General features: G+C 35.4%; 1 protein-coding gene across 1 annotated transcript in view; it reads left to right on the forward strand.

The window, feature by feature from the left end:
• LOC149803933 (protocadherin Fat 4-like) overlaps window positions 1-17,422 on the forward strand; it is a 67,042-nt gene that overhangs the window by 37,395 nt on the left and 12,225 nt on the right. Inside the window, exons 10-11 of the mRNA XM_089954018.1 lie at window positions 4,864-4,949; window positions 11,423-11,493. Of these exons, the coding sequence (XP_089810144.1) occupies window positions 4,864-4,949; window positions 11,423-11,493 (157 nt within the window). The remainder of the gene's footprint in view (window positions 1-4,863; window positions 4,950-11,422; window positions 11,494-17,422) is intronic.

Genomic DNA, 17,422 nt, shown 5'->3' on the forward strand with positions numbered 1-17,422 from the left:
TCATAATACAACCATGAGTCATTTTAATTTGTCATCATAATACAACCATGGGTCACATTAACCTGTTGTCATAATACAACCATGAGTCACTTTAATTTGTCATCATAATACAACCATGAGTCATTTTATTCTGTCATCATAATACAACCATGAGTCATTTTAATCTGTCATCATAATACAACCATGAGTCATTTTAATCTGTCATCATAATACAACCATGGGTCATTGTAATCTGTCATCATAATACAACCATGAGTCATTTTAATTTGTCATCATAATACAACCATGGGTCACATTAACCTGTTGTCATAATACAACCATGAGTCACTTTAATTTGTCACATAATACAACCATGAGTCACATTAACCTGTTGTCATAATACAACCATGAGTCACTTTAATTTGTCATCATAATACAACCATGGGTCACATTAACCTGTTGTCATAATACAACCATGAGTCACTTTAATTTGTCATCATAATACAACCATGGGTCACATTAGCCTGTTGTCATAATACAACCATGAGTCACTTTAATTTGTCATCATAATACAACCATGACTCATTTTAATCTGTCATCATAATACAACCATGAGTCATTTTAATCTGTCATCATAATACAACCATGGGTCATTTTAATCTGTCATCATAATACAGCCATGGGTCATTTTAATCTGTCATCATAATACAACCATGAGTCACTTTAATCTGTCATTATAATACAACCATGAGGGGCCTGCAGCAAGTTTGGTGACAAACTAATGATCATTTTCAATTATGTCAGTTCATGTATATTGTTTCTTGTGTGTATTCCATCTTTGATTGGAGTAATCTAAAGGAGATCTTACTCAGCTTTTGAATAACAGTTTGAAATCATCTATATCAAAATATTGAAATGTTCTGTGGATGACACCTTCTAATATGTTACCTTTCTTAACATTGTGTTGAAACAGGCAAACTGTTGTTATGTATATTTGATTTAATAATATCTGATTTAGTACATATTTATTTCAATTTAATTTTTAGTCAGTTTTATTTTATTTTTATTTTTCATTACATGATAATGTAATGTAAATTTATTCACTAGAGATGATACTTTTTTTAGAAAACAGTTTGACCTTGACTGTTTATAAACACCAGGTGTTGATCTAAATCCTGACTCTGTTTCAGAATTTGTAGCAATGTTTGTAAACAAGTTCTATTTTATTTTAAAATGATTGGTTGTTTCCAAGTTCATGATGGGACCTTGTCTTTAAGATATAAACATTTTTCATTTTTTTTTTCTTATAGTAAAAATGATTGGTTTTCATCAGGGTCACACTGGGTAAACGTGATCTGTAACAAGTATTTGTTTCTATAAACTTCTTGAAGATGATCACATGACCCTTGTTTACGTTTTAGAAAGCCCATATAACTCATGTTTTGGAGAATTAATCTCAGTGGAAGCTTGGCTGTTAAACTGTATTATGTTGTGCTCTTCAGAGTTATTTCAAATTACTTGCATTGAGTTATTTCAAATTACTTGGATTCAAAAGGATTAATTATATTTTTCTGGGAAATACATGTGCTCATGTAATATTGTGAAACAAGGACAGTTTTTTATCAAAATTTATTTAGCTTTCAGAAACTGGAGTGATAATTTTTATTTCTACAAGTTACTGTAGACTTCAACACTACAGGTTACAGCATATGTCATCGTCTTCCATATTGGATTCTTTGCTGAGATTCAGACGTGAAATCAGTTGAACATTTTGTTATTAGAACTACTAAAATTTTATTCTCTGATTATTTTTGGATTTGATTCTATAAAACCATAAGTTCATATTTTTTCATTTTTACAGAATTTTTCCAGGGAAATAAATTATTGTATTTTTAAAAGCTTGTTTTCACTCTTTCTTGTGTTACTGTTTATTCGAGTCTAAACAAGTGACATAAGACCGTGTTCTCATTTCAACACAAAATGTCTAGAAAATTGTGTTGAAACAGGCAAGATGTGTTCTCATTCATGTCAAAATGTCTGGAGGCCCCGAGTGGCCGAGTGGTCTAAAGCGCTGTCCGTTACGGATCACTGCCATCTCACCTCTGTCTGGATGGGTTCGAGTCTCAGATTCTGCCAGTGTGGGCATGTGAGAAAGTTTGCCAGTAGCTTTTTGTGGGTCGGTGGTTCTTCACATGGTTTTCCTGGGTTCTTCTTCCACCATTAATACTGGCCGCCATGTATAGCCTATAGTGTGCTGAAAAATGGCATTAAACCTTACAACAACAACAATCAAAATGTCTAGAAAAATGTGTTGAAACTGGCAAGCCACATTCTCATTTCATCACAAAATGTCTAGAAAATTGTGTTGAAACAGGCAAGCTGTGTTCTCATTTCCTTGCAAAATATCTAGAAAATTGTGTTGAAACAGGCAAGCTGTGTTCTCATTTCATCACAAAATGTCTAGAAAAATGTGTTGAAACAGACAAACTGTGTTCTCATTGCCTTGCCAAATGTCTAGAAAATTGTGTTGAAACAGGCAAGCTGTGTTCTCATTTCAACACAAAATGTCTAGATAAATGTGTTGAAACAGGCAAGCCATGTTCTCACTTCATTACAAAACGTCTTGAAAATTGTGTTGAAACAAGCAAGCTGTATTCACATATCAACACAAAATGACCAAATTAAATGGAGTTAGTCCACTTTCTAGGTTTAAATCTGTACACAGTTTGAGGAAAATAAATTAATACTTTCAGTGATAATGAGCTGGAAATGGAAGTCAGTGTTAAATATTAGCATTATGAATTCTTTGTTACATCAGAGTTATTAATTTAATTATAATAATAATAATTTGATTAACTAATTTGCTTATCAAGCTGTGAGAAAATGCATTCAAATCTGTCTTAACCACCCAATTCTGTGAGAATTGAGAAAAATCCCCTTGCATGACAGTGAGTGGTTGCATAGTGGAGATCAAATCTGTCAGAACTTCCCAATTCTGTGAGAAGTGAGAAAAATCCCCTTGAAAGACAGTGAGTGGTTGCATAGTGGAGATCAAATCTGTCAGAACTTCCCAATTCTGTGAGAAGTGAGAAAAGTCTCCTTGAAAGACAGTGAGTGGTTGCATAGTGGAGGTCAGATCTGTCATAACCACCCAGTTCTGTGAGAAGTGAGAAAAATCCCTTTGAAAGACAGTGAGTGGTTGCATAGTGGAGGTCAGATCTGTCATAACCACCCAATTCTGTGAGAAGTGAGAAAAATCCCCTTGAAAGACAGTGAGTGGTTGCATAGTGGAGGTCAAATCTGTCATAACCACCCAATTCTGTGAGAAGTGAGAAAAATCCCCTTGCATGACAGTGAGTGGTTGCATAGTGGAGATCAAATCTGTCATAACCACCCAATTCTGTGAGAAGTGAGAAAAATCCCCTTGAAAGACAGTGAGTGGTTGCATAGTGGAGATCAAATCTGTCAGAACTTCCCAATTCTGTGAGAAGTGAGAAAAATCTCCTTGAAAGACAGTGAGTGGTTGCATAGTGGAGGTCAGATCTGTCATAACCACCCAATTCTGTGAGAAGTGAGAAAAATCCCCTTGAAAGACAGTGAGTGGTTGCATAGTGGAGGTCAAATCTGTCATAACCACCCAATTCTGTGAGAAGTGAGAAAAATCCCCTTGAAAGACAGTGAGTGGTTGCATAGTGGAGATCAAATCTGTCAGAACTTCCCAATTCTGTGAGAAGTGAGAAAAATCCCCTTGAAAGACAGTGAGTGGTTGCATAGTGGAGGTCAGATCTGTCTTAACTACCCAATTCTGTGAGAAGTGAGAAAAATCCCCTTGAAAGACAGTGAGTGGTTGCATAGTGGAGGTCAAATCTGTCATAACCATCCAATTCTGTGAGAAGTGAGAAAAATCCCCTTGCATGACAGTGAGTGGTTGCATAGTGGAGATCAAATCTGTCAGAACTTCCCAATTCTGTGAGAAGTGAGAAAAATCCCCTTGAAAGACAGTGAGTGGTTGCATAGTGGAGATCAAATCTGTCAGAACTTCCCAATTCTGTGAGAAGTGAGAAAAATCTCCTTGAAAGACAGTGAGTGGTTGCATAGTGGAGGTCAGATCTGTCATAACCACCCAATTCTGTGAGAAGTGAGAAAAATCCCCTTGAAAGACAGTGAGTGGTTGCATAGTGGAGGTCAAATCTGTCATAACCACCCAATTCTGTGAGAAGTGAGAAAAATCCCCTTGAAAGACAGTGAGTGGTTGCATAGTGGAGATCAAATCTGTCAGAACTTCCCAATTCTGTGAGAAGTGAGAAAAATCCCCTTGAAAGACAGTGAGTGGTTGCATAGTGGAGGTCAGATCTGTCTTAACTACCCAATTCTGTGAGAAGTGAGAAAAATCCCCTTGAAAGACAGTGAGTGGTTGCATAGTGGAGGTCAAATCTGTCATAACCACCCAATTCTGTGAGAAGTGAGAAAAATCCCCTTGCATGACAGTGAGTGGTTGCATAGTGGAGATCAAATCTGTCAGAACTTCCCAATTCTGTGAGAAGTGAGAAAAATCCCCTTGAAAGACAGTGAGTGGTTGCATAGTGGAGATCAAATCTGTCAGAACTTCCCAATTCTGTGAGAAGTGAGAAAAATCCCCTTGAAAGACAGTGAGTGGTTGCATAGTGGAGATCAAATCTGTCAGAACTTCCCAATTCTGTGAGAAGTGAGAAAAATCCCCTTGAAAGACAGTGAGTGATTGCATAGTGGAGGTCAAATCTGTCATAACCACCCAATTCTGTGAGAAGTGAGAAAAATCCCCTTGAAAGACAGTGAGTGGTTGCACAATGGAGGTTATGTTTAATGCAGTTTTAACTCCTGTTCCTTTTCTTGTTTTTGTTTTAGGGTAGGACCTAAGGGGAAGGAAAGAGCCACTCTCGCTGAGGATGGTGATCGAGTTTCCAATTCAAAATTTAAAAATAACAGGAAAGGTCAGAGTTATTATATAACAAGAAAGTTCTGCAGCATTTTATTTTGCAATTTTTAGAATTTTATATAACTTTTTCACATTTATTTATTGAAGAAATTATTATATTGTATTTTAGTAAATTATCCAGATTCTCCCAAATTTTGAATATCAAAATACTGTAATACCATATTGCTTATAAGTCAATTTGATTATTATAAGTTGACCCCCCCATTTAGGGGTACAAAATGCCAATTTCTCTTTGACCCTTCTGTAAGTTTTGAGGGTCTATTTTGCAAGTAGGATGGGGTGACTCATCATGAGTTAAAGTTGCACATTTGACAAAGAAACTAACCAGATGGTTGTTTATGAAAAATAGCGACAGAATCAATGTAAAATGCGATTACCATATACTCACTAATTTCTACCCCCCACACTAATTAATGCCCCCTCCCCCTTTTTAAGAACAGAAAATTTAAAAGATGTAGTGTAAGACCTATGCCTTCCAATACATGTCATCTTTAGATCAATGATTACAACAAAATGTTGCATCAGTCTCAGTTGATCATGCTGTTACAGTGTATGTCGATGTTAGTGAAGTCAAATGATACATGTACTGTTACAGTGTATGTCAATATTAATAGTCAAAGGATCACATGTACTGTTACAGTGTATGTCAATGTTAATAGCCAAAGGATCACATGTACTGTTACAGTGTATGTCAGTGTTAGTAAAGTCAAAGGATTACATGTACTGTTACAGTGTATGTCAATGTTAGTGAAGTCAAAGGATTACATGTACTGTTACAGTGTATGTCAATGTTAGTGAAGTCAAAGGATTGTTACAGTGTATGTCAATGTTAATAGCCAAAGGATCACATGTACTGTTACACATGCCAAAGTAGCTGGGAAGCAAGATCAAAGACTTCCTCTGTGTGGCATGTTCAATGACTTTCCCTGTGTGGCAAGTTCGAAGTCCACATTTTTTTAATTCACAGTATCCTATAAATTTCAGTATCTAATGTCATCTGGTACAGTGTCCAAGATATCATCATTGCCTGATAAAGTTCTGATACCCTCCAGCATGATCTATTCACTGTAAATCATCATTGTCTAGTCATCATAAATATTGTCCAACTATGTTTCCTTGGTTTCACTGTCATATGCAGGTGCTTAAGTAGAGACTGAGCTTAGGCTCTGTAAGTAACATGTTATTATACAGCCTGTGAAATCTATTAAAGGATGAAACTAACCACATGTCAATTATGTGGCAGGATCAAAGAGTTGAAATAAACACCCTCTGTTACTTGGCACTGAGCAAGTGTCAAACACGTGCCTTGATGAAAGGGTTGTCACATGGGAAAATAAAGAGGATGCTGCCTTTACAGTGTAAAAGGGATTAAGATGGAACATTCACTGGAAGATGTAGAACTCTGCTTGGTACTGAACAAGTACATAATACTGTATTCAGGGCTTGATCCAAATGATTGTCAACTTGAGACCAAATGTGTTTGCAATGCAAGGACTTATCAGATCAAATGCACTGGCCAAAAACTTGGAAAATGTCACTTTGGAATTTAAAATCTAACTAATGGAAAAGGAAAATACAGTTTAAATCAGAACTTATATTACATCAAAAAGTGTTGATTCAGCATTAATGCAAATATAGTTTGTTAGGCTTGCATGAAAATGGAAGATATATTCTTTGTTTTAAATACCCACAATAAACAACATTTATGGGCACTTCACTTTGCAGTGGGTAGTATTTAATATAATTTACCTTGAATATTTTAAAATCCAAATAAATGTAGATATAGGTATTCTGTAATAAATACCATAATGAAATGGGTCAACAGTGACTACTATTTGAACATTTCCAAATTAGAACAGTGGCATAAAAATGTTTGAATTCACAGTATTTTTGTTTACAACAAACATCTAGATTTTCCAACATTACCCATAAATTATCAATTTTTTTTTATGTCACTTTTTTTATAAGAGGACCCCAACTTTGAATAAATCAAATTTCTGGTAAAAATTGTTGACTTTTAAGCAAGTGTATATGGTACCCACACTCTGTGCTTACAATTTTTATTTCATCATAATAAATGCACACTCATAATAATAAAAACGTATTCTCATTGAGTGTGTATATTATACTACTAGACAAGTTACCTCCTTTTGACAATGTTTGTGAAAGTTTTCACATTGGAGGCTGGTGCATTTTTTCATGGGGACCCGAGTGGCGGAGTGGTCTAAAGTGCTGTCTGTTACAGATCACTGCCATCTCACCTCTGTCTGCATGGGATCAACTCTAGGATTTGGCCAATGTAGGTATGTGAGAAAGCTTGCCAGTAGCTTCTTGTGGGTTGGTAGTTCTTCCTGGGGTTTTCCCAGGTTCTTCCTCCACCATTAATACTGGCCGCCATGTACAGACTATCGTGTGCTGAAAAATGGCATTAAACCCCACAATAGCAACAGCATTTTTTCATCCAACATGTTGTATAAAAACAAGTATGTTTTTAAGATTGATTTAACCCTGAAAGTAAAGGAATAAGAGGTCATAATGCTGAAAGAGTTAACTCCTTTTGATATTGCTGTAAACTCTTCAGTTTGGAGGGGCATTCTCTTACCCAGCATGGTCAGGTTGAATAAAAACATGTGTAAGATCCATTTTTGAGATTGCATTAAGGTTGAAAGATGCCTGTGACCATACATACATTTTAGTAATTTCAATGAAAATTACTGTGTTATATGTTATGAGAGCTTTGACAAGAAATTTGTGTGTAAAAAGTTACTGTTATAGGCAGGTTTTTTTAATAATAAATTTACAAGAGAGTTGTGTCCATTGTATATATTGTACATTTATACTAGCCTGGTCCCTTTGATTTTGACTTTGCCCCACCCACCCCTGTGGAAAATCAGTTTTGGCCCCCTCTCCTAAAAAATTTCCTGCAAACACCCATGCGCAAAAGTTTATAAAGTTTGTGAGATGTAGGAACAATAACAGTTCCATTAATCATCTTGAATCTGAATGCCTCTCTCAAACTCAAAATATTAGCTCACAAAAATGTTTTTCTCCGATTCCTGTGTGACATAGTTTTCTGATGTGAGAAATATATGTGGGAATCATAAAATCAATGATGCGTTTGACAACACTAGATGATGTCATCATGCTGAAGACATGACCGCAGTATTATTATTGGTGCATTTAATATTGAAAAAGCACCATAATAAGCAGAAAAGTCTTGCTTACAACAAATTATTATTTTTTATATGAATTAAATGAGATAAAAGTAAAGTTCTGTTTTTTGACATTCTATCGCAGATCAGTTTCATTCTAAGTTGCTAGGTATTTATTTTTCATAGTGCAGACCTTGAGCTATCCTACTTATGTTTGACATGCACTGATTTTTAGCTTGCTTTGTACTGGTGTGAGACTGAATTACCTTGTACTGGTGTCAGACTATTACCTTGTACTAGTGTGAGATTGTATTACCTTGTACTGGTGTGAGATTGTATTACCTTGCACTGGTAAGAGATTGTATTACCTTGCACTGGTGTGAGATTGTATTACCTTGTACTGGTGTGAGATTGTAGTACCTTATACTGGTGTGAGATTGTATTACCTTGTACTGGTGTGAGATTGTATTACCTTGTACTGGTGTGAGATTGTATTATCTTGTACTGGTGTGAGATTGTTGTTGTTGTTGTGGGGTTTAACGCCATTTTTCAGCACATGATAGGCCATATATGGCGGCCAGTATTAATGGTGGAGGAAGAACCTGGGAAAACCCCAGAAAGAACCACCGACCCACGAGAAGCTACTGGCATGCTTTCTCACATATCTACATTGGCTGAATCTGAGACTCGAACCGGCGCAGACAGAGGTGAGATGGCAGTGATCCGTAATGGCGAACGCTTTAGACCACTCGGCCACTCGGGGCCCCCTGTGAGATTGTCTTACCTCAGCTATTGGCATCAACATATATGCAGCCTCTCTTTAAATCAGTTATTCCTTCCTTATAAGGCCTTGGCAATAGTTTGTAGTGAGCTTCATGGCACAAGCCCTATGGGGTAGGAGACCAAGGGGACTAACTTTGTACATGGTTTGTTCTTGTTGTAAATAATTTTTAAATTAATAACAAAAAGTGTTTTGAACCACTACCCACTTGCCAGCCCCCAGGATAATCTAAACCAGAGGAAATTATAGCATAAAAAGGGAGGTAACTTTGTTATGCATGGTACTCATCTATTTGCGGAATAGTGATAACAGTACTGACACCCAACCAGCTGACTCCAAGAATAAAGTTGAATAAATATAAAAAAATGTTTTAGTATTAGCAACATTTACAATACAAATATGACCAAAGGGATTCTTAGTACATATGACCAAAGGGATTTTAGTGTGGGAAAAAGTAAAATATATAGCAGTGCCAATATCAGGTTTCTAACTAGTAATATGTTGGATCTGTGAGTTTAGTACATTTGGGAATTTCAGAGATTGATGTGAGGGAAGCAATGATAAATCTGTGTAACTTAAGGGCAGCATCACAGAAACTAATATAAGTTGGGTGTGAGAACATATCACTAGTAAGTAAAGTATTGGGGTTTCAGGAAGGCTTTGACAAATTTGGGTAAACAGGTCAACATCATGGCATAACTGGGTCATATTTCTGCTGTTTCAGCACCATTTAGTTTAATTGTATGAAAGGGGGGAAGGGTGCTGTCATTCATCTAGTAATGGTTAGCCAGTAATATTCTGTATGTGGGGAAAGGGTATATATATATATATATATATATATATATATATATATATATATATATATATATATATATATATATATATACAGTATATATATATATATTTTTATATACATACAAACTTCAAATGCAGTGGAACGCAATCTATTGTAAGGGATGTGGAGGTTGAAATAATCTGCATCTATTTATTCACCTTAAATGATTGTTATTAGAAGGGCTGTTCAGGTATGAAGTACATGGAATCTGGGGAGTATACTTTAAATTTGACTAGTAAAATTTAATTTAAAATATCAGATCCTTAATATCTTTAGAATTAGAGTAAACATATTACTAGTATCAGTTAGAATAAACAAAGTACTTGTATCACAGTTAACAGAGTACTTTTATCAGTAAACAGAGTACATGTATAAATCAGAGCAAACAGATTACTGTTATCAGAGTAAACAGTACATGTACTTGTATCATTTAGAGTAAACAGAGTACATATACTTGTATCATTTAGAGTAAACAGAGTACTGGTATCGATTAGAGTAAACTACTGGTATCAATATTAATAATAATATGACCTTATTTAAAGAGGGTATCACAATTAGCTAAGAACTAATCTGCCTTGAGGCCCTCATACAAAGGAATGTATTTTCGCTGCATCTCTGAAGCCACTGGATATACTGGATTTGGAAGAAGGAAATAGAGTGGGCATTTCAAATCTCAACTGGAATACTATTCCAGAGTAGAGTTCCAGTCTGGAAACTTAAATTTGAAGAAGAAAAAACATTCTGGTATCATCTGAGTAAACAGAGTACTGGTATCAGAGTAAAGAGAGTTCTTGTATCAGTTTGAGTAAACATAGTACTGGTATGAATTAGAGTAAACAGAGTACTGGTATCAGTTTGAGTAAGCAAAGTCCTGGTACCAGTTAGAGTAAACAGAGTACTGGTATCAATTAGAGTAAACAGAGTACTGGTATCAATTAGAGTAAACATAGTACTGGTACCAGTTAGAGTAAACAGAGTCCTGGTATCAGTTAGAGTAAACAGAGTACTGGTATCAATTAGAGTAAACATAGTACTGGTACCAGTTAGAGTAAACAGAGTCCTGGTATCAGTTAGAGTAAACAGAGTACTGGTATCAATTAGAGTAAACAGAGTACTGGTATCAATTAGAGTAAACAGAGTACTGGTATCAGTTTGAGTAAACAGAGTACTGGTATCAGTTTGAGTAAACAGAGTAATGGTATCAATTAGAGTAAACAGTACTGGTATCAATTAGAGTAAACAGAGTACTGGTATCAGTTAGAGTAAACAGAGTACTGGTATCAGTTTGAGTAAACAGTAATGGTATCAATTAGAGTAAACAGAGTCCTGGTACCAGTTAGAGTAAACAGAGTACTGGTATCAATTAGAGTAAACAGAGTACTGGTATCAATTAGAGCAAACAGAGTACTGGTATCAATTAGAGTAAACAGAATACTGGTATCAATTAGAGCAAACAGAGTACTGGTATCAATTAGAGTAAACAGAGTACTGGTATCAATTAGAGTAAACAGAGTACTGGTATCAGAGTAAACAAGGTTCCCTGGTATATAATGTATTCCATACATACCAGGTATGATGAAATAGAACAGCTAGCTTTAAATTATTTGCCATACTCTGCTTAATTGTAGTAATTCATAGATTTTGTATCAAGTGAACTTGTATAAATAATCTGTTAACCTTCAAGTTTGGTAATATTACAGATTCTGAGGTGCAACCGTTCAACAAGAGTCACTCACCCCCTGCTGTTGTTGCCATGCCTGTACCTAATTCAGTAAGTAACAGACTCCTTTTGGTCTGTGAGTATCAGTCATCAATTTTACCTAGTACAGTAAGTAACAGACTTCCATTTGGTCAATGAATATCACACAAAATCATCAATTTTACCTACTACAGTAAGTAACAGACTTCCATTTGGTCAATGAATATCACACCAAATCATCAATTCTACCTAGTACAGTAAGTAACAGACTTCCATTTGGTCAATGAATATCACACCAAATCATCAATTCTACCTAGTACAGTAAGCAACAGACTTCCATTTGGTCAATGAATATCACACAAAATCATCAATTTTACCTAGTACAGTAAGTAACAGACTTCCATTTGGTCAATGAATATTACACCTAATCATCAATTTTGCCTAATTCAGTAAGTAACAGACTTCCATTTGGTCAATGAATATCACACAAAATCATCAATTTTACCTAGTACAGCAAGTAACAGACTTCCATTTGGTCAATGAATATCACACAAAATCATCAATTTTACCTAGTACAGTAAGTAACAGACTTCCATTTGGTCAATGAATATCACACCAAATCATCAATTCTACCTAGTACAGTAAGTAACAGACTTCCATTTGGTCAATGAATATCACACCTAATCATCAATTTTGCCTAATTCAGTAAGTAACAGACTTCCATTTGGTCAATGAATATCACACCTAATCATCAATTTTACCTAGTACAGTAAGTAACAAGATTCCATTTGGTCCATGAATGTCATACCAAATCATTATTTTTACCTAATCATCAATTTTGCCTAATTCAGTAAGTAACAGATTCCCGATTTGCCTGTGAGTATCACACCAAGTCATCAATTATAATGTTCTTTGCTAGTTATTTAATTTATTCTCTTATTTTTCAAGTGGCAAAATAATGATGCTAACATGCAGGTATTTCATTGTTGTTGTTGTTGTTGTTGCAGGATTTAATGCCATTTTTCAGCACAATACAGGCTATACAAAGCGGCCAGTATAAATGGTGGAGGAAGAACCAGGGGAAAACCCCAGTAAGAACCACTAACCCACAAGAAGCTACTGGCAAGCTTTCTCACAACATTGGCTGAACCTGAGACTTGAACCCACAAAGAGACAGAGGTGAGATGGTAATGATCTATAACAATGAGTGTTTTAGACCACTCGGCCACTCAAGGCGCCCCCAGGTATTTCATAGTTATGCAAGTGCTAATCCCAAATTGCAGCAAAATTTGACTGGTCTTACTGATGAAAAGTGGTCGTCATTCAGAGGTGTTCACATTTTAGAGAGTAAAGTTGCCTTTAAAAGAAACAATTAAACTTTTAAAATGCCTTGAAAAACATGTTACACAAGCAACATCCATGCTAAAGAAAGGCTGAGGACCAACAATAAAAAGACAGTAAGTGTGTCTCAAAATGATATCATATAAATGAATTACTTATCTTTTCACTGATACTTTTTGACTATTTGTACTAATTTAACAATTAAAATTGCAAATATTGGCATATATGCCAAGTCACTAAGTGTCTACATGGTGTAATAGTGGCAGGTATGTATCTGTGTGGAATTGGCATATATAAAACACAGCTAGAGAATGTTGATAGGTATGTATCTGTGTGGAATTGGCATATATAAAACACAACTAGAGAATGTTGGCAGGTATGTATCTGTGGAATCAGTATCCATAGAACACTACCACAGGAAGTTGCTAGGTATGTATCTGTAATCAGTGTATATAAAAAACACCACAGGAACTTGGCAGGTATGTATCTGTGGAATAAGTGGGTATGAAACAGCCTCGTATTGTCCAAAAAATGGCTAAGTAGGTTATATGATTGGCTACATGTTGAGTTAAGGTCATGACTGATTGGCTAAATGTTGAGTAGGTCATGTGATTGGCTACATAGAGGATATGATTGGCTACATAGGGCATGTGATTGGCTAGGAAATAAATTATGCTTTCTGTTCTTGCCATAAGATTTAACTTATCAAAATTCAATTTACTGCACATGCATAACTTGTCATGAGAGTTGTATTTATCAAATATATTCTTCAAATATTGCTGTAACTTTTGTTTTACACCACTCCCTCGATAACTCGCGCCCTGATAACTTGTGAACTCGCTTATAATGAGAGGTCAGGCATGGATCTTTTGAATCAAAGGAAGTGGAATAAAAGAAAAGTTAAAAGGCATGAAAAGCCTACATACTTAAAATCTAGCGGCCCCAGTCTTATGTCAACTCACTTCATTTGATCATTCAGAGACTGTTATAAATATTATTGTGTATGTAACATAAACTACCTTAAATTAGCTGACTCTTTTATAACTGTGATCAAAAATAGCAAGCGAAATGAATACTTTGTAAAATAAAGAGCTTGATTTCACTGATATGGACCATTGTGGGCAAGTGAGTTTCAGATAATTCTTGAACTGGCACTTAGAGAAATCCTGAAAGATGATAAGAAGTTTCATTATTACTTCCAATGAAATCATACCATCAGTATTGTAGTAATTGAACAATACAAAATTTTAGTTTTGATGTAGACGATTGCCTCAGGAAATAAATGTCGCGTGTTTTTAAAACAAAAGAGGAATTTTGTTTGGTGGTGTATCAACAGTTAGTCTAGTTCCCTGCTGTGGGGACTCCTGATTTGGCAGGATGATATTAAACACCATTATGGGAACCAGACTCATCAAGAAAACAAAAAGCAGTGACATAATACAGTAACAGATTTTTTGCATACAAGTAATGGTTGTTGAAACCATTTGGAATGATGTATCACATGTTGGACATTTTGAAAATAAGTTTTATTTAAACAGAATAACAAACAACTTCAGAAAACCCACTTTATTAACCATGATTGTAATTAAACAGCAGGGCTCCCTAATGCCCCGCCATGGTTTTGTCAATGTCAAAGTGAATTTTTTCAATTATAGTGTAGTCTATGTTTGTGGACCCTGTTGTGCACGAGTTATTGAGGGAGAGGTGTATTTGAGGTATGGTTGGAAGCAAGGGTTTTATTCTATTTACCCTGAGGTTTTGGGTATGTTCTATATTGTCTGAAGTTGCACCTGTGCAATAGTCTTTATATGTGATTAAGACGTACATGTGACTTCATTTTGAGATAAATTACTGTAACAGGTGTGATAAATAATATTTGATTAACTGATCTGAGACATAAACTAAGTGGAACTGAGCTGTAAAGTGGGTGCAATTGAGATGTACATCAGGTGCAATTGAGATGTACATCAGGTGCAATTGAGATGTACATCAGGTGCAATTGAGATGTAAAGCAGTGACATTTGAGGCAAAATACATGTATATTATTGATGCCTGGAAAATGATTTAACTTGCCACCTGGAAAAGAGTTTTGGGTTTCTGACAGATGAGGCCTGGAACAGAATATTATTGTCAGCATCAGGCATTAAATAATCAGGCCTTCCTGGAATTTAAAAAATGTTTCTGTTTTGATGATCCCCCATCAATAAATAAACTAATTAATTAATTTTTAAAAAAGACAAAATTTACTACATACTGATTTTATTCTATAATTTTGTCATTATTGGTAAACACTTTGAAAGGTTTTAACTGACTTGATTTAAATGGAAATCCAATTTATTGCCATGATTATGCATGGACGAAAATGTTTGATAACTTTTTTTATTTTGTATCAAAATTGGGTACTGGGTTTCTTAGGTACTTTGTGATAGTTGAGTTCTTGCAGTTGTTGTAATGCCATTCTTTTTACAGTGAAGCATATGCAAAACACTGGAAGATAATATAATAGAATAGACTGCATGGACTGACGCCATTTGCAACTACTGGGGTTATAACTTTAACATGTTTCTCTGGGAACCTCTAAAATATATGAATACATCAAAGGAAACATAGTGGAAGGAATGAATACAAATTCATAATTGTCTGGAACAATATTTATCAAAGCCAAACAATCTTTCTCACAGAAGTAGTTTCTCTCCTAACATTTAAAAGTTTGTAAAAACAAAACCTACCATGATGTTCTGATAAACTATTCTGTTTCACTTCATACACAGAATATATTTGATTAGCTGTTAAATTCGGTCTTTTTCTTAAAATTAAATATTCTGCTTTCCTTAAAAAATTGTGCATATGGAGCAGTTAACAGAGACCTTAAAGAGTGTAATTTGGATCTTTCATAGCTTTTTTCTCCAGTATAAGACAAAAATCTTAATATTTTGTTCCTTATGGCTTTTATTCGCTTCAGTAGCAAATACAGGTAGGCGGTGGGGTCTGAATGTTGTCAGATGATTTACACCCCCTCCCCTTTTTAGTTTTTACACTGTTACATCAAATGCAAGAATGTTAGCCATTTAAAGTACAGTGAACCCCATGTCCTTCTTGTATGGCTGATACCATTCACTGAGATAGATTACAGCAAGATGTACTGTGTAACATGGACACAAATGTTAGTATGGCAAAACAAAGTTAGCATTTAATTTAGAAGAACATTCCAAAATCACTTCACTTAAAAACATCTCCAAGTGTTAGTCATGACCATCCTTTAACACATTAACCCCTGGAGGTTTTTGTCATTTTTGCCCAAAAATCGAGTAGGAAACACATTTTGAAAGCTATTTCTCAACAGATCAAAAATCACCAAATCCCCAGTGATCTTTCAATAACATACTGCCTATAGTCTGACTCTACATTCCCGTTTGTTTGTACCCCCCTTCCGATTTAAATAACAGAAACCTTTAATGTAATAAAAAGTGCAAGGAACTGAGTCAATTCATTAGTTGATTTATAGTTTCTAACCTGACTGAGTAGAGTGGCCCTAACACCGTCATCTTACGCGTGTTTCATGTTTAACGGAAGTTTTCAGTGCAATAGACAGACATGCTCGGATCCATTTCCAGTTTCTGGACGAGTCCATTTTTAGCAAAGGGGTGTATTACAACTACAGATGTACATATTTAAATCGTCTGCTTCCGATATTTACAATGTCAAAACAAGCAACAAGCAAAGGAAAATGACAACTATGCTTTTCGTGTGGATTTAACAAGCGGTTTAAGTTCAGTGTTCATGTATGCAGAGGGATATAATTCCAAACTCTCAGTGTGATATAATTTACGCAATTATTCAGCATTTGCCAAACAGGATGAACTACGTCATTATCTTGTCTGATGGAAATAACCTAGCCTATAGTGTATGCAATATGGTGCCGTGTTAGTATGGAAAGTCCGTTAAGCATGAAATGGTACAGGGGATGCCAGCATTAGTGCCATTCTGGTTACAGTCAGGTTAGAAATTATAAGTCAATGATTCAGTTGACTTAGTTCTGTGCACTTTTTATCACATTAAACGTTCTCGTTTTTGAAATGGGTAGGGGGGTACAAATAAACGGGTTTGTATTATCAGACTATAGTTGTGCTACAAACATCATTTTTCATTGGCTATTTGACTTGCACAGGAGCAGAAGGGTAAAAGTTGGGGTTTTTTTTGCTAAACAAAGCCATTATTTTTGTATGGAGACCACTCTTTATTCCAAATCCCCATCTTATCCTACTTTTTGCAAAGGCTCATCTGTCTGTTTGCAATTCATACAGGTTTGCCTTAGATCTGAGACCAAAAAGTCTAAAATCCGGACACAAAATCGGATTCCGACCACAGGCGAAATTTGGGTAGAAAAAAGTTGGGTCCAAAAAATGAGTTTTTTTTATCTGTATTTTGTAGTGCAACTAGATATCCAGGTTATTTGGTATCATTGTAGAGCTACATCTGTTTACCTTTCTATAATACCACCCACGTTAGTGTATCATGCATGACCATGACAGTACAGAGCTCAGCAGTATGCTACTACCTCCTACCCTGTTAAGTCATCGCTAGGGGTTAATGTGTTAAAGAAGTCCTTAATTTTAGTTTTACTATTCACTTCATAAGGACTGTCACAAAATATGCCAAG

This window comes from Sinohyriopsis cumingii, chromosome 3 (assembly GCF_028554795.1).
Source record: "Sinohyriopsis cumingii isolate HCF-2022 chromosome 3, ASM2855479v2, whole genome shotgun sequence".
Classification (NCBI taxonomy): domain Eukaryota; kingdom Metazoa; phylum Mollusca; class Bivalvia; order Unionida; family Unionidae; genus Sinohyriopsis; species Sinohyriopsis cumingii.